The 21,700-nt window shown below is 46.6% G+C and overlaps 1 protein-coding gene across 1 annotated transcript in view; it reads left to right on the top strand.

Moving 5' to 3' along the window:
- The window catches only part of naf1 (nuclear assembly factor 1 homolog (S. cerevisiae)), a 282,623-nt gene that overhangs the window by 16,385 nt on the left and 244,538 nt on the right, over window positions 1-21,700 (top strand). Inside the window, exon 3 of the mRNA XM_038791891.1 lies at window positions 18,887-19,025. Within this exon, the coding sequence (XP_038647819.1) occupies window positions 18,887-19,025 (139 nt within the window). The remainder of the gene's footprint in view (window positions 1-18,886; window positions 19,026-21,700) is intronic.

The raw sequence follows: 21,700 nt of genomic DNA, 5'->3' as shown, positions 1-21,700 counted from the left end.
GAGAGCCACCTGATGTAAAAATAACAAGTGTGAAGTTGGAATGAAAGGTCAACAATAATAATCGGGGGACAAATATGCAGATAGAAAACAAACATAGATGAATCAACTGCATTTGCAACACTGCCATAATCTCCAGTAAGGAACCAGATGCAGAAGAATAACTGAAACATGGTCATGTAAAGAATAATTCTGGTTAATTAAATGTTGCAACTATAAGATAGTAGAGAGGGACATTGCCAAAGCTTTTTGTTTTGCATTTATTGGGCAGCATGGTAGCACAAATGGATAGTACTGTGGCCTCACAGCGCCGAGGTCTCAGGTTCGATTCACCGCTGGGTCACTGTCTGTGCGAATTATGCACGTTCTCCTTGTGTCTGCGTGGGTTTCCTCCGGGTGCTCCGGTATCCTCCCACAGTCCAAAGACGTGCAGGTTAGGTGGATTGGACATGCTAATTTGCCCTTAAAGTGTCCAAAAAGATTAGGAGGAGTTTTTGGGTTACGCGGATAGGGTGGAAGTGAGGGCTTAAGTGGGTCGGTGCGGACTCGATGGGCTGAATGGCCTCCTTCTGCACTGTATGTTCTATGACTGTCGCCAAGAATAAAATGTAAGGGAATTCAACAATTGTATACTGAGGAGCAAATGCTGGTTGGTTGGCAGGTGGACTCTGGTAGCAGTGTTACCATGGAGAATGTACCACTGAGACAGTTTACTGCCAATCACTGAATTTAAACTAGTCGCTTGACTCTCCCAAAGTTCACTCGCCAACCAATCAGTACCCTCTTCTCATACAGTATAAATTTGTGAATTCCCGTAGATTTTGTTTGATGACTGCAAGGTGGCTCTTTTGTCAATAATGGGGAGAATGACAGAAGGGAAATGGTATTGTTATGCTAATTAAATGACAAGGTGTGGGGACATAATTAACAGAATCCATATGAATTGAAATGAAAAATGAGAAGAAATTAGTCACTACGCTCCAGACTCACAATAGTGGAAAACAGATGGGGCAAGAAATTTATAAACAAATATGTGAAATCAGCAAAAGATGCAGAATAATAATCATGGGAGATTCTAACTATCCGCAAATAAACTGATAAGAAGTGGGAGCCAAAGGGGTCCACAGAATGGAGCTTTTACAATGTAAAGAGCGAAGCATTGCTGGAGCTAGTAATGGAATTGAACCAGAACAGATGGAAAAATAAGCACAGAGGAACATGCAGGCAATAACTATCACACCATAATGCGGTTTAAAATAAAGTTGAGAAGGACATGAGGCAAGGACCAAATTAACAAAAGCAGATTTTAAGGGAAAGTGAAAGAAGCGTGAGAAAATAAACTGGGAAAATTGCTGGAAAAGACAAGTTGCAAACAGTTAAAAGAGCAATTGGTAAAATTCATGATGAATATATCCCACTAAAACATAAAAGCAAACTAGCCAATAATATGCTTTGGATAACTAAATAAGGGCAAAGTTGGAACAAAAGTATATACAGAGGATGATGAACAGGAATATTGTAAGAAGTCTTTTTTTAAAAAAAAGGAAAGAGAGACTATGAAATATGATTGTCAAGGAGTATAAAAAGAAGGGCTGCACGATGGCGCAGTGGTTAGCATTACTGTTTGAAGAATAAAGGGATTAAGGGTTATGGTGTTCGGGCCGGAAAGTGGAGCTGAGTCCACAAAAGGATCAGCCATGATCTCATTGAATGGCAGAGCAGGCTCGAGGGGCCAGATGGCCTACTCCTGCTCCTAGTTCTTATGTTCTTATGTAAGGTCCAGGTTCGAACCCGGCTCCGGGTCACCATCCATGTGGAGTTTCTGTGTTTGCGTGGGTTTCGCTCACAACCCAAAGATGTGCAGGTTAGGTGGATTGGCCACGCTAAATTGCTCCCTAATTGGAACAAATTAATTGGGTTTACTAAATTAAAAAAATATATATAAAAAGAATCATTATTTTTCAAGACTCTCAAATAGCTGTAGAAAAGTCAGGATAGGAGTCGGGTCACTAAAGGCCATGAATAAACTGACAGGTAATGACAGCTAAGTAGCATGAGTATTAAACCATTACTTGGCCTTTGTATTAACCAGGGAAATTATCATGTCTGACTTATCATTTCGAATAAGAGATCAAAAAAGATGTAAAGACACGGGGGATTTTATTTTCCCTGTTTTTAATGGACTGTCAGGGTTGCTGAAAAGAACAATGTTTAATGTTCATCGCAATTGCCTTCAAAAGGTGATGGTGAACTGCCTTCTTGAAATAAATTCTGGTTTGCAAGACTGCTTCAGAGGGCATTTAAGTCATGACACAATGGCACAGAACGAATCTGTGCAGCCCATCAAGCGCTGTACATCCACTCATCCATTCCCATGGTCTATCCCTGTAGTCCTGCAAGTTTATTTCTCTCTGGGTCACATCGAGCGCAGCACGGTAGCATAGTGGGGGGGCAGCACGGCAGCATAATGGGGGGGCAGCACGGCAGCATAGTGGGGGGGCAGCACGGGAGCACAGTGGGGGGCAGCACGGCACCACAGTGGGGGGCAGCATGGTGGGGGGCAGCACGGCAGCACAGCATCATAGTGGGGGGCACAACGGTAGCACAGTGGGGGGGCAGCACGGCAGCACAGTGGGGGGGCAGCACGGCAGCACAGTGGGGGGGCAGCACAGCAGCACAGTGGGGGGCAGCACAGCAGCACAGTGGGGGGCAGCACTGCAGCACAGTGGGTTGCAGCACGGATGCACAGTGGGGGGGGCAGCACAGTGGGGGGGCAGCAGGGCAGCACAGTGGGGGGGGCAGCAGGGCAGCACAGTGGGGGGGCAGCACAGTGGGGGGGCAGCACGGCAGCACAGTGGGGGGCAGCACAGTGGGGGGCAGCACAGTGGGGGGCAGCACAGTGGGGGGCAGCACTGCAGCACAGTGGGTTGCAGCACGGATGCACAGTGGGGGGGGCAGCACAGTGGGGGGGCAGCAGGGCAGCACAGTGGGGGGGGCAGCAGGGCAGCACAGTGGGGGGGCAGCACAGTGGGGGGGCAGCACGGTAGCACAGTGGGGGGCAGCACAGTGGGGGGCAGCACAGTGGGGGGCAGCACAGTGGGGGGCAGCACAGTGGGGGGCAGCACAGTGGGGGGCAGCACAGTGGGGGGCAGCACAGTGGGGGGCAGCACAGTGGGGGGCAGCACAGTGGGGGGCAGCACAGTGGGGGGCAGCACAGTGGGGGGCAGCACAGTGGGGGGCAGCACGGTGGCACAGTGGGGGGCAGCACGGCAGCACACTGGGGGGCAGCACGGCAGCACAGTGAGGGGCAACACGGCAGCACAGTGGGGGGCAGCACAGTGGGGGGCAGCACGGCAGCAGAGTGAGGGGCAACACGGCAGCACAGTGGGGGGCAGCACAGTGGGGGGCAGCACGGCAGCACAGTGGGGGGCAGCATAGTGGGGGATGGCACAGTGGGGGGCAGCACGGCAGCACAGTGGGGGGCAGCACAGTGGGGGGCAGCACAGTGGGGGGCAGCATGGCAGCACTGGGGGCAGCACTGGGGGGCAGCACAGCAGCACAGTGGGGGGCAGCACAGTGGGGGGCAGCACGGCAGCACAGTGGGGGTCAGCACTGGGGGGCAGCACGGTAGCACAGTGGGGGGAAGCACGGTAGCACAGTGGGGGGCAGCACAGTGGGGGGCAGCACGGCAGCACAGTGGGGGGGGCAGCACGGCAGCACAGTGGGGGGGCAGCATGGCAGCCCAGTGGGGGGCAGCACAGTGGGGGGCAGCATGGTGGGGGTCAGCACGGCAGCACAGTGGGGGGCAGCACGGCAGCACAGTGGTGAGGGCAGCACAGTGGGGGGCAGCACATTGGGGGGCAGCACGGTGGGGGTCAGCACGGCAGCACAGTGGGGGTCAGCACGGCAGCACAGTGGTGAGGGCAGCACGGCAGCACAGTGGTGAGGGCAGCACGGCAGCACAGTGGTGAGGGCAGCACGGCAGCACAGTGGTGAGGGCAGCACGGCAGCACAGTGGGGGGGTCAGCACGGCAGCACAGTGGGGGTCAGCACGGCAGCACAGTGGGGGGCAGCACAGCAGCACAGTGGGGGGCAGCATGGCAGCATAGTGTTTATAGCAATTGCTTCACAACTCCAGGGTCCCAGGTTCTTGGCTTGGGTCACTGTCTGTGGGGAGTCTGCACGTTCTCCCGTGTGTGCGTGGGTTTCCTCCGGGCGCTCCGGTTTCCTCCCAGATTCTAAAGATGTGCAGGTTAGGTGGATTGGCCACGCTAAATTGCCCCTAGTGTACAAAATTGCCCTTAGTGTTGGGTGGGGTTGCTGGGTTATTGGGATGGGGTGGAGGTGTGGGAGGAACGGCTGCCACCTCCGAGAGAACCCCGCAATGGACCCTCTTGAGGCAAATTTTATTTTCTCGAGACTGAGAAACCCAGCCATGTCACTGACCCAGGTCTCTGCACTCGGGAGCTTTGAGTCCCTCCACATGTCCGACACCTTCCCCTCCCCTACCCAGGTGCCGGAGACCACCCTATCCTGTATCCTGCGTGAGGGTAGCAATGACACCACCTGTTTTTTCAGAAAGGCGCGCACCTGAAGGTATCTGAAAGCATTTCCAGGGGCAAACTGAATTTCTCCTCCAGCGTTTCAGGCTGGGAAAGGTCCCGTCTATGAACAGGTTCCCCATCCTTTTAATGCCTGCCCTATGCTAGCTTTGAAACCCTCCTTCTACCTTTCCCGGGACAAATCTGTGATTGTTGCGTATCGGGGTCCAGACCGAGGCACGCTCCACCCCCCTGTGCCTTCTCCACTGACCCCGGATCTTTAATGCCGCCACCACCACCGGACTGTTAGAGTGGGAGCAGTTAGAGGCGGCCTATGTAACCGTTGGCCTACCTTTGTTTTAGCTTCCACTGGGGCCGGGAAGTCTGTCCTGGTCTCGATTGTTTCAATGTTTCTTTTTGTCCCCGGAGATAGCTCATTACTATGCTAATGGATATTGGTTTAAGTTCTGTCTGGGTTCTGCAAGTCCTAATACAAAGGAAACCTTGCACCTGCTTGTTTCTCTCGTGCTGTCCATTTTTCCCTGCACTCTTTGCGAGTATCCATTTTGGAATCGGGACGTGGCCACCTCAGGTGCCTACACGGGGTCTTGTTTACCCAGCCGAATCCCGAGATGATCTTGTTCACCCACTTAAAGAAAGACTTGGGGATGAAGATGGAAAGGCACTGAAAGACGAACAAGAATCTGGGGAGAACCGTCATCTTAATGGTCTGCACCCTCCCCGCTAAAGATAGCGGGAGCATGACCCACCTTTTGAAGTCCCCCTCTATCTGCTCTACCAGCCGAGATAGATCAAGCTTATGAAAGGCATCCCACTTTCGAGCCACCTGTATCCCTAGGTACCGGAAGCTCTTCTTGACCATCTTCAGCGGAAGCGGCCTCTCTTTGGCCTCATTAAAGGTCCTTAGTAGGAGTGGGCACAGCAGTTCCGAAAATTCCTTGTAGAATTCTACAGGGTAGCCATCCGGCCCCGGGGCCTTGCCCGACTGTCTGTTCCCTATCCCCTTTACCATCTCCTCCAGGTCTATGGGGGCCTCCAGTCCCTCCACCAGATCCTCTTCCACCTTTGGCAACCTCAGTTGGTCCATGAATTGCTTCACCCCTCCCCTCCCAGCGGGGACTCTGACCCATACAATTTACCATAGAACGCCCTAAAAACTTTGTTCACCCCCTCTGGGTCTATGACCGTGTTGCCCCCCTCATCCTGTATTTCCCCAATTTCCTTGGCCGCCTCCCTCTTGCAAAGTTGGTGCGCCAGCATTCTACTCGCTTTCTCCCTGTACTTGGAGACAGCCCCTTTGGCCTTCCTCGGCTGTGCCACCGCCTTCCCCGTGGTCAGCAGGTCGAATTCCGGCTGCAGCCTCCAGCGCTCTTTCAGTAGCCCCGTCACGGGGGTCTCCACGTATCTCCTGTCTACTCTTGAGTATCTCCTCAACTAGCCTTTCTCTCTCCGCTCTTTCTTTCTTCTCTCTATGGGATCTGATAGAGATCAACTCCCCTCTGATAACTGCCTTCAGGGCCTCTCACACCGTGGACGCCGCTTCCTCCCCTGTATCATTAGTTTCCAGATAGTTTTTAATGTTCCTCCTTAGCCGCCCACAAACCTCGTTGTCTGCCAGCAGCCCCACATCTATTCTCCATAGTGGAGGCTGGCCTCTCTCCACCCCAAGAAGCAAATCCAATGCATCAAAGTAATGGTGGCAATCCTGATACGTGACCCACAGCCTCGCCGGATGCAGCAGCCCGAACATCACCCCTTTGATGTGGAGAGCTGCCTTAGCCCGGTTGAATCCAGTGCGCCTCTTGGCCAGTTCTGCTCCCAGATCCTGGTAGATGCGGATTATGCTGTTCTTGCACCTGGTGCTCCGTTCCTTTTTAGCTCACCCCAAAACTCGTTCCTTATCCGAGAAGCGGTGGAACCGTACCACCATGGCTCTCGGCAGTTCGTTTGTTTTGGGCCTCCTTGCAATGACTCTGTGGGCCCCATCCAGTTCCAGAGGCCAAAGGATGCTCCTGGCCCCATCAGGGTGCCCAGTAACATGGTCGCAAATGCGCTCGGGTCCAACCCCTCTGCACCCTCAGGTAGGCCCAGAATGCACAGGTTCTGACTCCTGGACCTGTTTTCAAGGTCTTCCAGCCTCTCCTGCCACCTCCTATGTAGGGCGTTGTGTGCCTCCACCCTGACGGCCAGGCCCAGTATCTCGTCCTCATTATCCAAGACTTTTTTTCCTCAATCTCCTTGATCGCCTTCTCCTGCATTTTCTGGGTCACAAGCATTTTCTCCATTGAAGCCTTTATTGGAGCCAGCATCTCCGTTTTCAGGTCGGCAAAGCAACTTCTAAGGAACTTCTGCTGTTCCCGCGACCACTGGGTCCACGCTGCCTGATCCGAGTCGGCCGCCATTTTCTGTTCCCGTGCCCGTTCTTGCTGCTTTTCGTTGCTCGTTTGTTTTGCCGTCCTGCTCCTGGTCCCCTCCATAAACTACTTTGGGGAGCCATCTAGCGCCGTTTGCCTGCCGATTTTTGCCGAAAAAGGGGCCATCAAAGCTCCTTGAACGGGCCCGTTGGTCCATTAGCGGCGGGAGCTGCCGAAAACGTGACCTACCCGCGCATGACCGCCACCGGAAATCATCTAATTATATTTTTGAAGCCATTCTTTCGAACACCCTTGCTAGCAATGAGTGCAGGTTAATATTGCGTTTCACATGCGCCTTTTGCCCAAAATCTGTACCTACCCCTCATACCATAAACTAGGGTGCTGGTTTAGCTCAATTTGCGGTACAGCTGCTTTGTGATGCAGAGTAAGGCCAGCAGCGTGATTCAATTCATGAAGGCTCTCCCCTTCCTCCTCAACCGTGTCCCTCTCCTGATGTGCAGTGAGCCTCAGGTTAAATCACCACGTCAGTTCTACTCCTCAAAGGGGAAATCAGCCTATGGTCACCTTAGACTGTGGCGACTTTACTTTTACCATACGCTAATTGGAATTACTTTTCTTTGTCCACCATAAACGTGCCATAATCCTGTATACCTCTATCAAATGTCATCTCCTACTCTGAGAATAGCCCCAGCTTCTCCAATCTACCCTTGAAAAAGGGTATGATATAGTCAGAATTACGGAGACATGGTTGCAGGGTGAGGCTTTCGAGAGGATGCAGAAGAGATTTACCAGGATGTCGCCTGGTATGGAGGGCATTAACTATGAGGAGAGGTTGAATAAACTCGGTTTGTTCTCACTGGAGGTTGAGGGGTGACCTGATAGAGGTCTACAAAATTCTGAGGGGCATAGACAGAGTGGATAGTCAGAGACTTTTTTCCCAGGGTCGAGGGGTCAATTACTAGGGGGCATAGGTTTAAGGTGCGAGGGACAAGCTTTAGAGTAGATGTACGAGGCAAGTTTTTACACAGAGGGTAGTGGGTGCCTGGAACTCGCTGCCGGAGTAGGTGGTGGAAGCGGGGACGATAGTGACGTTTAAGGGGCATCTTGACAAATACATGAATAGGATGGGAATAGAGGGATACGGACCCCGGAAGTGTAGAAGATTGTAGTTTAGACGGGCAGCGTGGTCGGCGCAGGTGTGGAGGGCCGAAGGGCCTGTTCCTGTCATGTACTTTTCTTTGTTCTTTTTGTTCTTTGTTGACATGGGAGGGGAACTGAAGATCGAGGGGTATTGCATTGTTGGGAAGGATAGACAAAAAGGAAAATGTGGTGGGGTTGCATTGCTGGATAAAGAGGAAATTAATGTAACAGTGAGGAAAAGTGTAGCGAGGAAGGGTATTAGCTCTGACAATGTGGAATCTGTATGGGGGAGCGGATAAACATTAATGGGGCAAAAAACATTAGTGGGGGTTGTATGTAGACCCCCACATTGTATTGGAAATGTGTGGGAATGACAATGAACAGGAAATTGGAGAAATGTGCTAAGGGGACATCTGTAATTATGGATGATTTTAATCTGCATATAGATTGAGCAAATTAATTTAGTTGCAATACCGTAGAGGAGGAATTCTGAGAGTGTATACGGGATGGTTCTCTGAACCAGAATGTTGAGGAACCTTCAGGGAAGCAGGCCATCCCAAACTGGGTATTTCAAGTTCTTTGAGGCCCCTTGCGGATAAGCAACAATAATATGATAGAATTCTTCATCAAGATGGGGAGTGACATCGGGTCCTGAATCTAAATAAAGGAAGTACGATGGTATGAAGCGTGAGTTGACTATGATGGATTGGGAAACATTATTTAAACTGATCCCAGTGGATAGGCAATGGCAAACACTCACATGGGTGAACGGCAATAATTGTTTATTCCTGTCTGGCACAAGAGTAAAATGGGAAAAGTGGCCAAACCATAGTTTGCAAGGTAAATTAGAGATAGTAATAAAAGATCCAAGGAAGAGGCATACAAATTGGCCAGAAAGAAACAGCAGACCTGAAGATTGGGTGCAGTTTGGAATTGTGCAAAGTTGGACCAAGGGATTGATTAAGAAGGAAAAAAAGAGTGCGGGATTCTCTGATTCTGATGCTAAGTGTTGACGCCGTCGGGAACGCCGTTGCGTTTCTTGACGCCGTCAACATGGCCTCAGGATCAGCAATTCTGGCCCCCACAGGAGGCCAGCATGGCACTGGAGCGGTCCATGCATGCACAGTGGCTCCCTTCTCCACGCCGGCCCCGACGCAACATGGTGTAGGGCTAAAGGGGCTGGTGTGGAAGAAAGGAGGCCCCCAGCCCGAGAGGCCGACCCACCAATCGGTGGGCCCCGATCGCGGGCCAGGCCACAATGGAGGTCCCCCCCACAGGCCGCCCCCGGATCCTTCCACGCCAAGGTCCCGCCGGCTGAGAGCAGATTAGAACGGCGCCGGCGACACTCGGGTTTTTTGTAACGGTCGCTTGGCCCATCCCGGGCCGAGAATCGGCGCTGGGTTTGCGTAGAGCGGCCCCCGACTGGCGCCATAGAGAAGAGTAGAGAAGCGGAAGGATCTGGGGCTTCGATGCACAATAACTGTCGTGACACACTGGTTAACAAGGTGATTTGAAAATAAAACAAAAACGATGTGTCTTCATGTCTCAAGGGATAGAGTTGAAAAGCAGAAAGGTTATATGTGAAAATTCACGAGTAGACTTTGAGACCAGACTGCCCACAGTATTCCATATTAAAAAAACTGGTGTGGTGGCACTGGAAAAGATGCAAAAGCGTTGTTAGGATGATGGATGTATTCTTTTAGTTCTGCTATCAAAAAGTTTGAGCGGACTAGCATCTTTTCCCATTTTCCAAAGAAGGCTGAGAGGTGACCTGAAGATTATGAGCAGGGTTGATATAATATAGACCAGTGTTTCCAAATCGTTTTCCCTCTGTGACCCCATTTTGAGGCTTGAAAGCATATTTCATATTTGATGGCAACTTTCTGTAAGTAAACACCAACTACAGTAAATTAAATTATATAGTGCAATTTATAACCTCACAACACCCCAAAGCAGCTTGCTTTTTTATCTCCTACGTTACAACAATGCTTGAACAGCTAGCAGTGCCAGACTTTGTTTTTTTTTTGTTTGCTGTTCTGTCTGCTTTGATGACACAGCCTACAAATAAAGGTTACAAAACAGTTCACAATCTGTACACGAATGCAGCAAATCAACAAAATGGATACCTTTCTTCAAATGTGTGATTCAAAAGTTGATTCCAGTTTTCTCTCTGTTGCTGTTTTCACCTTTATGAATCAGCTCCTGCAGATCACAAGCCCTCAAGGACTTCTGAGCATTTGCTGCTGCTGGTACAAACTGGCTGTTGTTTGTGCCACTCTCCAAATTGAATAAAATAAATGAAAATGAAAATCGCTTATTGCCACGAGTAGGCTTCAAATGAAGTTACTGTGAAAAGCCCCTAGTCGCCACATTCCAGCGCCTGTTCGGGGAGGCTGTTACGGGAATCGAACCGTGCTGCTGGCCTGCTTGGTCTGCTTTCAAAGCCAGCGATTTAGCCCAGTGTGCTAATCTCTCAATGGCGCCTGGTCCTCTCCATACTTGCAGTAAGGAGCAAGTTTTCTCACTTCAGTCCAAGTATGTGGAGAGCTTTGTGACATTCTTAATGCTGGCACTGGTCAAATCAGGTACTGTGCACAAGCTACAGACTGGACCTAGGGCTTTCCAACTGTGCAGGACTCAGTTACTGATGGAAGAAACTTTAAGCCATTGGGGAGCCATATATTTCAATCGAACTTTGTTTGGACTGCAGAATCATGCTCGGCTATAACTCCCTGCCTGCCTATATAATAAGGAGCCTAACCCAAGCTTGGAAATGTAATCAAATATCTTGTTTAAATTGTTTGGAGCCATCACATAGCTAATTTTTCCCTCCACTGCACATGGAAGCATGAAGATATTTGTGCACAATCAATTCCAGCCCCATAGACCCTGGAGTCCCAACTCAAGTGAATAAACCAATAATTTGTATAAAGTTTCCAAGATCTTTGGCCCTTTACTGCTTGAAAGACGTGCAGGCACCAGATTTGTAAGTGAAACACGACTGTTTAATTATAACAACAAAAGAGATGAGACATGCAATAATCACAATAGAATAATTGCCAGCTAATCTACTACTCTTTCTCCCCCCCCCCCCCCCCCTTTTACTGTTTCACCCTCTACCTAAATACGCAAAAGACAAACACATCTAGGGGGAGAGGAAAATAACAGAGGATTATTGTAAAATGGTAGATGTGTGTCCTCGCTGCAGATGTTTAGATTGTTTTTTTAACTGACTGTCCTTCCTGGATGCGGAGTGATTGCGAACCACCGATTGAATGGCTAACAAGGATCTTCTGGCTGGAACATTCGTTCTGAATTCCCAGACTCTGGGATTTCCTATCAGAGCCACTGTAACTCTTATTAATCTGGGTCTTGACTTGAAAGAATAACCTCTTTAATTCTTAAACGTCACCAAAGCTTGTCTGAGATAAACGGAGTATCAAGGAATCCACTTCCAAGAGATCTTGGAGAGGTTTGGTAATCTTACAGGAAGAGAAATCCACAAAGTTCCCTCCAGCTCTGTCTTCAGGCATTAAACACTCTTGGGCTGTCTAGAGAGGAGCAGCTAATTATTCTGTTTACCTGGAGTGAGCCGCAGCTGAGGTGTTTGAAAGAGTTCCACCCTTTTTGGGAGAGAGACATTCGACTCTGAATTCAAACAAAAACTAACTAGGAAATGGTCTCACAGACAAAAGAAACATTCCAGAACAGCCACTAACAATCAGCACAGATGACCAGCCGAGATCCAGGTAAAGTCAATAGCTCATTGGCCGACAGCCAAGTCCATCAAGATGAGTCATCACCGATGTCAGAGTACATCCTGTTGGATTCTTTTTTGAAAAAAAATCAAAGGTCCATCTTATAGGTGCAGACGAAGTTTTGTCTGGGTGCCAAAATAAAGGGAAAACCAGGGTTAAACAGGAGACTGCTTACCCATTCAATAGATGGACTGCTCTGGAGATAGACTGACCCACAGGCAAGGAACACATGCCGTCGTAATCAATCATTCTTTAAGCCTAAGAATTTTCTACACACACTGGATCTGCCCTGCTTTCAGCTTCTTGAATGTTCTCAAGTTTCACATTCGACTGCAGCCCCCAACCTCTCCACCCTTGGCCCTGTGGCTTGAGGCTTGTTGTCGCTGAGCACGCTCCATTGGAAGTAATTGCAACCATCAGTCAACCTGCTTGAGTTGCTCCCAAGCCACACCTTCAGACAACCCACTTTCCTGCAAGCTGCTATGTTTTCTGAATCAAGTCTTGAAAGATGGAATTGAACATAAATCCCTCAATTTCCCATTAGTTTAGTAACATAGGAAATTTATTGGTGAACTGTCTGAGCATCTGGAAATAAACTGGTTGGGGTTCAATATGTCGCCAATCTAGCAAAATAGTGTAAAACCAAAACTTTATGAATGGAAAAGATTGTTGGTACAAGTGGCAACTTGACCTGCATCATAAATATGGCTCATAGAAAAGGTTTAAAAAATTATATCAGTGGACAACTCTCAAAAATTAAAAGCATATAGAGAAAGATTAAAATAACAGCCTGGAATCAAAGGGCAAGAGGGTGAGGGTGACACAAAGAATTGAAAAGTGGGAAAGCAGAGCCGTGGCTACAGGTAAATACTACAATTATGTCTGCAGTTGTCTAAACCTGCCATCTTTTAAGACCACGCCAATAGTTCTGTAATTTTACTGTCGGGCACAGTGACTGGTTATTTTACTGGATGAGTAATCCAGAAGCTGATGTTAATCAATGTCCAAATGCAGCACACCCTGGACAATATCCAGGCTTTGGCTGATATGTGGCAGTAACATTCATGCCACGCAAGTGCCAGGCCATGACAATTTCCAACAAGAGGGGATCTAACCATTGCCCCTTGCATTCAATAGCTTTACAATTGCTGAATGCCCAATATCAACATCCTGGAGGTTACCAGAACTGGACTAGCCATATAAATACTGTGGCTACCAGGGCAGGTCAAAGGCTAGTGTAGAAGTAAGATAATTCCTGTGATTCTTTGAAGAAAATCAAATTGTCTACAAACTACCTTTTAAATCATTTTCAAGTTGTAACCAATGAACTTCAATAAAACAATTCTTATTTGCACCTAACAAGTTTTAAACTTGCTTTTCTACTGAGTTTCAGCAATGTCTCACCAACAACCGGCAACCGTAAATTAAACAAAACTGGATCAAATCCTTAGAGATACTTCTCAAATAGGAATCCTGCAGTGAGTAACTCACCTCCTGACTCCCGAAAGCCTGTCCACTAGCTACAAGGCACACTCAGGAGGGTAACGGAATACTTACCTGGATGAGTGCAGCTCCAACAACACTCAAGAAGCTCAATGCGACTCCTTCCATAGACATTCAATCCCTCTACCACTGACGAGTAGTGGCAGCTATTTGTACCATCTACAAGATGCACTGCAGGAACTTGCAAAGGTTCCTTTGGCTGCACCTCCCAAATCCACTACCATCTAGCATCACAAGGGCATCAGATACTTGGGAACATCACACTAGAAGAACAGAGGCAAGCTGCTTGGGAACACCACCACTTGTAAGTTCCCTTCAATGTCTTGCGTCTTCCTGACTTGGCACTATATGGCCGTTCCTTCACTTGTCCCTGGGTATAAAACTTGAAACTCCCTCTGTATTCGCAGTGCAGGTGCACCCACACCACATGGCCAGCATTGGTCCAAAAAGGTAGCTCACCACCACCTTGAGGGCAATTAATGGGGAATAAATGCTCACCTTTCTGACGTGGTCCACATCCCATGAATAAACTTTTAAAAAGTATGATTTCCTCTATGAATACTGACCCCGTTTCCAATATGCCAGTTATGCACTACAGGTACTTCTATCAGTAGTTTGTCAGATGTCATAATTAAATATTGATTTTTGACTATTGCCTAAGGCCCTGTAAAATCTATCAGTGACAGGAGTTGGTTTTGATGCTGGTTTAAAATTTATAGTTCAGATTTAGTGGACAAATTCTGAAGAGATGCACGACGTCTCGACACTCAGACACACAAATTAAGAATCAATTTGGTGGTTTGAGTAAGAAATTGAGTAAATCAACTGAACATTGTAATGCCAATGATATTATAAGGTGTTAATTACAGGCTTATTAGGACATTACCGTGCAGTGTAATTGTTCTGGCTTAAACCAAAATATTGCTACAGAAGATTGATGCACCTTTTCCAAGTGAGGAACTGTAAGTGCTGATGGTATAGGAATGTTAAGAAAATTCTTTGCTCCATTAGAGATATTAATTTTTTAAAACACCAAGTTTTCAGAAACTCATTTTCATTTGCCTCATCTGGCAGTCGATTTGAAATATTATCTTATTGAAGTTCAGATTTCTGACCTAAGCTTTTGAAATCCATTCATCTGATCTGTAATTTGGGGAAATTTCACACTCCTACTCAAACTGGGCGTGAAGCTGATTACAGCACTGGGCCGAGTGGGGGGTCGGCGGGAAATCTCATTTTGAGATCTTGTTGTTACAACTTAATGGCCAGAATCCTCCTCAATGCACAGTGTTGGCTCAGGTGAGAAAACCGGCGAGAAGATTGCAGGCATCATAGCCGTCTTTTCTCGGCATAATGAACAGCACTCTGAAATTTCAACGGTGAAGTGATTTTCACAGTAACTTCGTTGCAGTGTTAATGTAAGCTTACTTGTGACAATAATACAATTTGTTATTATTATAATCACAGTCAGCTAGAGGGGCAGGGCCTAAGACACCCAAGCACGGTAGCATTGTGGATAGCACAATCGCTTCACAGCTCCAGGGTCCCAGGTTCGATTCCGGCTTGGGTCACTGTCTCTGCGGAGTCTGCACATCCTCCCCGTGTGTGTGTGGGTTTCCTCCGGGTGCTTCGGTTTCCTCCCACAGTCTAAAGATGTGCAGGTTAGGTGGATTGGCCATGATAAATTGCCCTTAGTGTCCAAAATTGCCCTTAGTGTTGGGTGGGGTTACTGGGTTATGGGGATAGGGTGGAGGTGTTACCTTGGGTGGAGTGCTCTTTCCAGGAGCCGGTGCAGACTCGATGGGCCGAATGGCCTCCTTCTGCACTGTAAATTCTATGAAACGCCTGGAATCCTGAGTCGGGGCGGCATTTTTAAATGGCACCTGATCTCTGAATTTAAAAACAAGGCACTGTCCATGGACATGGGGATTCGCCCCCACCCCTCCTCCAGGCGTCATGAGCTCATATGCAGAAGGGAGACCCACCCCACCCCCATGGAGCTCCTCTGAGGGAGTACCCCTCCCATCCACATGTCCCTCGGCACCTGGTGTCTATACCTACCTCTGGTCATCTCAACTGGTTTTTGTTTTTGAAGTTCAATAGTGATTCGTGCCAGTGTACTGTCAGGCCGGCTGCGTGGACAGTTTCCATGAGGGCAGAAGCAGTGGTGTCAAGTCTGCTAATGCATTGTTAATTTATGTAATCATGCTCACAGCATTCCTGGGTGTGAACCTGATCACGTCACCAGCGGATTGGGGAGGTCAGTGGGAGATCTCATCATCACAAATCCTGTCTTTGGTCTCGGGAGATTTGGTGACCAGTCTGGGATTTGTGCCCATGGTCAACAGGGCCATTAGATCATGGCCAATATTTCTGGCTGCTCAATTGTTGTGAAATGTATACAATGTACAACGATTAGCTGCTCTTGTGTGCCATTCGTTTTATACTGTGAAATACTGGGGGGCTGAAATGGAGTTATCCAGAAGGATTTGTGTATTAGAAGCCAGGGTATATAGTTTAACAGTTGGTGGCAGCTGCTCATAGTGAGCTTTGGATTTCATTGAGGAGAGGGAAAGATGTTGTGCCTGTTGATAATTCAGTTTTTTTTGTAAGGAAATGACAAGTGTCAAAAGGTGATTATTTCAATTTGATGCAAAGGAAAGCCAAGTTCTTTCAATTCCGTGTTTGGCAGATAAGTCTTTGAGCAGGATCTATTACGGAGGGTAGGGAGTGACACGTCTTGTTCACTCTAAGTGCACTGAACAGATGGAAAAATGTTGCACATTCTATGTTTACAACGCATTTTAGGATGTTAATGATTGCTGTAATACTGTATAACCTGTAGACTCATACTTGAACATTTAATGGGGCAATGTTTCTTAATTTGCTGTGCTTCAGTCTGTAATTGTGGTTATACTGATGATACTGAACACTTACACTTGAGAAAATAGATAATAGCACGGGTTGCATGTGGTCCCACCACCACCGCTACACCCATTTCACCAAACACCTTGTCTTCACCCGCCGGCCCCTCTCCACTTCGGATTTGGTTCTGCTGTCGACCAAATGATGGAGATTTATTTGTAATGAATACTTGAATTGGAGGCAGTACAGCCAAGAGTCCCTGGAATGGGAGGATTGTCCAATGATGTGCGGCTAAGTAAGCTGGGTCTATGTTCTCTGGAGGCGATCTGATTGAAACGTTGAAAATTATGAAAGACTTGACAAAGGTGAATACTGATAGGTTGGTTTCTCTGGCTCGGGGATCTAAAACAACAGGGCTCAATTTCAGAATGAAAGGTAAATTATTCAGGACTGAGATGAGGAAAAATACTTTTTAATTTTGTCTCGTCATGAGATGTAATTGATGCTGGGATCTCTGGTGGATGCTATGATGGATCCACTAAGCATTTCTCGCTGAAGATTGTTGTAAATGCTTCTGCCTTATCTTTTGCGTTGAAGTGATCACATCCAACATACAAAACAGGAGCAGTAGACCATTTGATTCCTTGAGCCTGCTCCAACATTAAGATTCTGTTTCTAATTCCAAATTTCCACCTACCCCGATAATCTACCTTTGCCTGAAAAATATTCAGTGATCCCATCTCCATTGCTTTCGGCGACAGAGTTCTAAAGTTGCACCCTCAGAGGGAAAAATAACTCCCCAGATCTGTCTTAAAAAGGAAACCCCCAATTTAAAAAAAAGTGTCCCCTAACTCTGGATTCACCCACAAGAGGAAGCATCCTTTTCATGACCACCTTGTCGAGACCATTTAGGATCTTGTATGCTTCAATCAAGTCACCTTTCACACTTCTGAATTCCAGTGGAAGCAAGCCCAGCCTGTCCAACCTTTTCTCGTCGACCACCCGCTTATTCCAAGCAGCAATCATACATCATAGAATTTGCAGTGTGATTTTCTTTGTTCTTTAAAATAGGAGACAGGTTTAGATAAAGGATCTGGATCGGCGCAGGCTGGGAAGGCCGAAGGGCCTGTTCCTGTGCTGTAATTTTCTTTGTTCTTTGAATCCAGTCTACCTCCTCTGAATCACCTCCGATGCATTCGCATCCTTCCTTAAATAAGGTTATCAAAACTGCACACAGTTCTGAGGGTGGAGATACTTGTGAGCTTCCTCCTCTCCATCACCATTCACAACTGGAAGTGGCAGGATTGCAGAGCTTTCTGGTCTGTTGATTCTGGGATTGCTTCGCTCTGTTTATCACACACTGCTTCTGCTGTTTAGTATGCATGTACTAAAGCTTCACCAGGTAGGCACCTCTTTTTTTTATAGCTATGTCTAGTGCTGCTCCTGAAATGCTCTTCTGCACTCCTGAACCATTCGTGGATGCACTGTAGTGATAACCGTTTGGAGTTCGAACAACAATTGGCGAGGATGGTGAAGTTTATTGATTTTTCTCCTTTTTTCCTTGCTTTGGGGTGGCATGATGATTAGCACTGCTGCCTCACAGCGCTAGGGACCCGGGTTCAATCCCGGCCTTGAGTGACTGTGTGGAGTTTGTACTTTCTCTCAGTGTCTGCATGGGTTTCTTCCGGGTGCTCCGGTTTCCTTCCATAGTCCAAAGATGTGCTTTTGGTTCTTTTCAGCATTGTGCTTAACTCTTGTGTTTTAAAATAATGTCAATTTGCATCAGTTTAAAGCTAACAGGATGTAGCCCCTGAACTGATATCCTTAAGCCAGATGGGCCTGTTTGTGAGGTATCACAGTGGATGCACTGAGGGTCAATTTTTTAAAAGCCCACACTCTAAGGAGGGCTACGTTTCTGGCTTATGTCGAAATGTCTTGTATTGAAATGCCTAATGCCAAAATGACCAAAATTCCTGTACCTTTTTAAAAAAAAAAATAAAAATAAATTTAGAGCACCCAAATCTTTTTTTCCAATTAAGGGGCAATTTAGCGTGGCTAATCCACCTTGCCTGCACATCTTTAGGTTATGGGGGTGAGACCCACACAGACTGGGAGAATGTGCAAACTCCACACAGACAGTGACCTAGGGCCGGGATCGAACCCAGGTCTTCAGCAGCACGAGGTAGCCGTGCTAACCACTGCACTATCGTGCTGTCCAGCATTCCTGTACCTGAGCACAAATCTAACTTGTCGCACTGAGCCTTTTAACTCGAGGAGACACTACAAATATATATGCTGTCCTTTTCAACCATATAATCTTCAGTTCTTTTGGGCGGAGGCAGCGTGAGGATAGACGTCTTGTTCAGTAATGTAGCTTTTTATTGTGGTAGGAAATGCAACTTTATATTTGTCTGGAAGCCTGATTTTGTTTTACTCTGCATACTGATATGCATGCTCTTTATAGTGCCAAATTATAGTTGAGTTGCTTGATTTTTCTTCAATGACTTGCTTTTGTTTACCACTGAACACAGAACAATGAACCACTTCAACTGATTACTATATTGATTACAGTTATTTAGTTTTATTGTATTTTATAACAAAGCCAGGTAGCATAGAAAAATTCTTGTTGTTTTGTGTACGTTTATATAGTTTTTAATGCGATGAATGTACGTTTTGATGCACACAGTGATTCAGATTCCACATCATCATCATCATCTTCCGCACCATCAGCGGTGGTAATGTCAGATGGAGACGATGATGACCAGGAACCAGGAGATAAGAAAAAACCCCAACCAATAAAAACAAAAGATGAACTCTTCTTGGCGGTAGGTACAGGTTTTGTGTTTTATTGACCAAAGTTGATCAGAAAAGAATGGTGATTTCAAATTTTTCATGAATATTTAGTTGCCTAGGGTTCTAAAGGATTTGTGATAATGGTAGTTGGGAGTCTTGGAATAGCTGATTTGAGCGTTTACCTTGTATATGATGAACTATCTTCGCCTATGTTCTTGACTAACAGTCAATGTATCTGGTAAAATGCTCCCCGTATGTCAAACTTGCACATGTTTTACTGCTGATATGAGTATCACATTAATGATCCATACTAGAAGTGTAAATTGTTTGTCACCTATGTTCTCACTGTTGCTTGTTTGGAAGGCAGGCCGTAATAAATGTCCATGTACAAAGTGCCCCTGTGTTGCCATTCCTTGGTGGGGAAGAAGCTTATCTGCAATGAGTATCCCACCTGATTTAGGGGCTAACTAGGTTTTACTTGCACAACCCCAATACTTCTGGCCAAAGCAGAGTAAATTAAATGCACCAGTGCTTCATGCGGTTTAGTTAACTTTCAATATTTCTGATTGCCACTGCTGATCTGAGAATTAGAATCAAGTTACCCTTAGATTACTGAGTAGATACCAAATATACAAGGCATTGGTGTGACCCGGGGGATCGGTGAAGACTTGATGGGCTGAATGGCCTCCAGCTGCACTGCAGGGATTCTATGCATACTACAGTAATTTCTCAGAGTTGCAAAATATGGCTGAAGAGAGGTGGTGGTGTCAAAGTGGACAAAATTGAGTGGCAATTGTTTGAACATAGTTTAGAAATGTTCCAGTAAATGAAATGATGCAACGTCAATAGTGCACCTGTCCATTGTTATCCGATTGCAAAACCAGTCTCTTTGAATATCTATGATTCTACATTAATCTGATTAGAAATTAATAATTCATTTGAAATGTTAACTTAGGACATGATATGGCACAAGTGAGACGTTATTATTAATACATTTATCCGTGGATGTTTCCATTTATACAACTTTTAATTGTGTGTTTTCAGCCCCAACATTCTATGAATAAGGGAGTTTACTGACTGTACTTTGAGATCTTCATTCTGCTGACAGCACATACAGTGCAGTTTTCATATCTTTGCCTCAAACAGGTTAAGAGAAAGATCTGGGTGGAAGTGTCTTCACCGTATTCTCCCACATGGATGACTTTAGTGGAAAAAAAAGCTGAGAACAAAAGCCTATATTGTAATAGATATTTAATTTTCACTTATTTTGCCCATTTTAAGTGAATTTTTGAAAAACTTAAATACCAGATGAGTAAACAGCAATACATAATCTCTGAACTGGAAACGTGTTGATATCAGCTGAGTAGCCCTCAAATAATACATACTCTGCGAATGAGGAAGAAGTCAATAAATATGATAGGTTGCTGCTACTTCCTTGCAAAGTTCATTCTCTGCATGCATCTATATTTTTTAATGCACTTGGTTCATCCACCACAAAACTTGGATCCTTAAATATTGAAGTTATAAAATTGTTAAAATGATAGGAGTAGCTATGCTACTGCAAAATTAATGCTAAACTATAAAATTAAAATATCTGAAGACCATTCTTTAAAAATAACTGTAATTTCTTTCAATGTTGTGTGCACTAACCTCTAATTTCAACTCCTATTTCAGGGCAGCACGGTAGCATTGTGGATAGCACAATCGCTTCACAGCTCCAGGGTCCCAGGTTCGATTCCGGCTTGGGTCACTGTCTGTGCGGAGTCTGCACATCCTCCCCGTGTGTGCGTGTGTTTCCTCCGGGTACTCCGGTTTCCTCCCACAGTCCAAAGATGTGCAGGTTAGGTGGATTGGCCATGATAAATTGCCCTCAGTGGGTTATGGGGTTATGGGGGTAGGGTGGAGGTGTTAACCTTGGGTAGGGTGCTCTTTCCAGAAGCCGGTGCAGACTCGATGGGCCGAATGGCCTCCTTCTGCACTGTAAATTCTATGTCTATGTCTATTTGGCAATAGTTATTGATACAAGATTTATATTGGTTCTTTGGTGATATCTGAACCAATCGTTGCTTTGAAGCAATGATGTATCAGTGGCTTACAGAATGAGATGTGTGCATATGACTCGCGTAAATGGATAAACAATATTGAGCATGGTGACCCACAGTTGGATTTTTCTTTCCGACTGGTTTCGACTGGCCAAGAAGCTACGATTTTGCAGACTATATCCTGTGTATTCTGAGGCTGCTTGTAAAATGTCTGACACCATATTTGTTCAGATAATATTTATGGCCCTCCTGACCAGCGCTTAGTCCTTTCCAATATTGGAGCTAGTGCCGGTTTATCACTTTCCAAAATTTGTCAGCTCCTGAGTTTTAGCGGTTCATTCTGTCACAATGAACGGTCTTCAAAGGGACTGCTGGAGACCAACAGTGAAACTTTTATTTTCTTAACTTACTGTAATGTGGAGCCAGGCGAAGCAGGCATCCTTCTGTCAGCTGCATAGCAGTATTGCAGGCTGTTGCTTCTTGGATTTGCCCATTAATTTCAATCCTATCTCTAAGATGGCTGAGACCTACTGCTGGTGTCTTGTATGGCTCAGATTCATCCTGGATAAACAGCTGAGTTTCCTCGCCATGCCCAAGGAGGTGCACGATTTCAAATGAGTCTCGGGCCTTCATGTTTCTGACACGCATAGTAAATGTGCCAGCCG

The sequence above is a fragment of the Scyliorhinus canicula genome, chromosome 3 (genome assembly GCF_902713615.1).
Source record: "Scyliorhinus canicula chromosome 3, sScyCan1.1, whole genome shotgun sequence".
NCBI classification, from domain to species: domain Eukaryota; kingdom Metazoa; phylum Chordata; class Chondrichthyes; order Carcharhiniformes; family Scyliorhinidae; genus Scyliorhinus; species Scyliorhinus canicula.
This window is presented reverse-complemented; position numbering and strand designations above follow the sequence as displayed.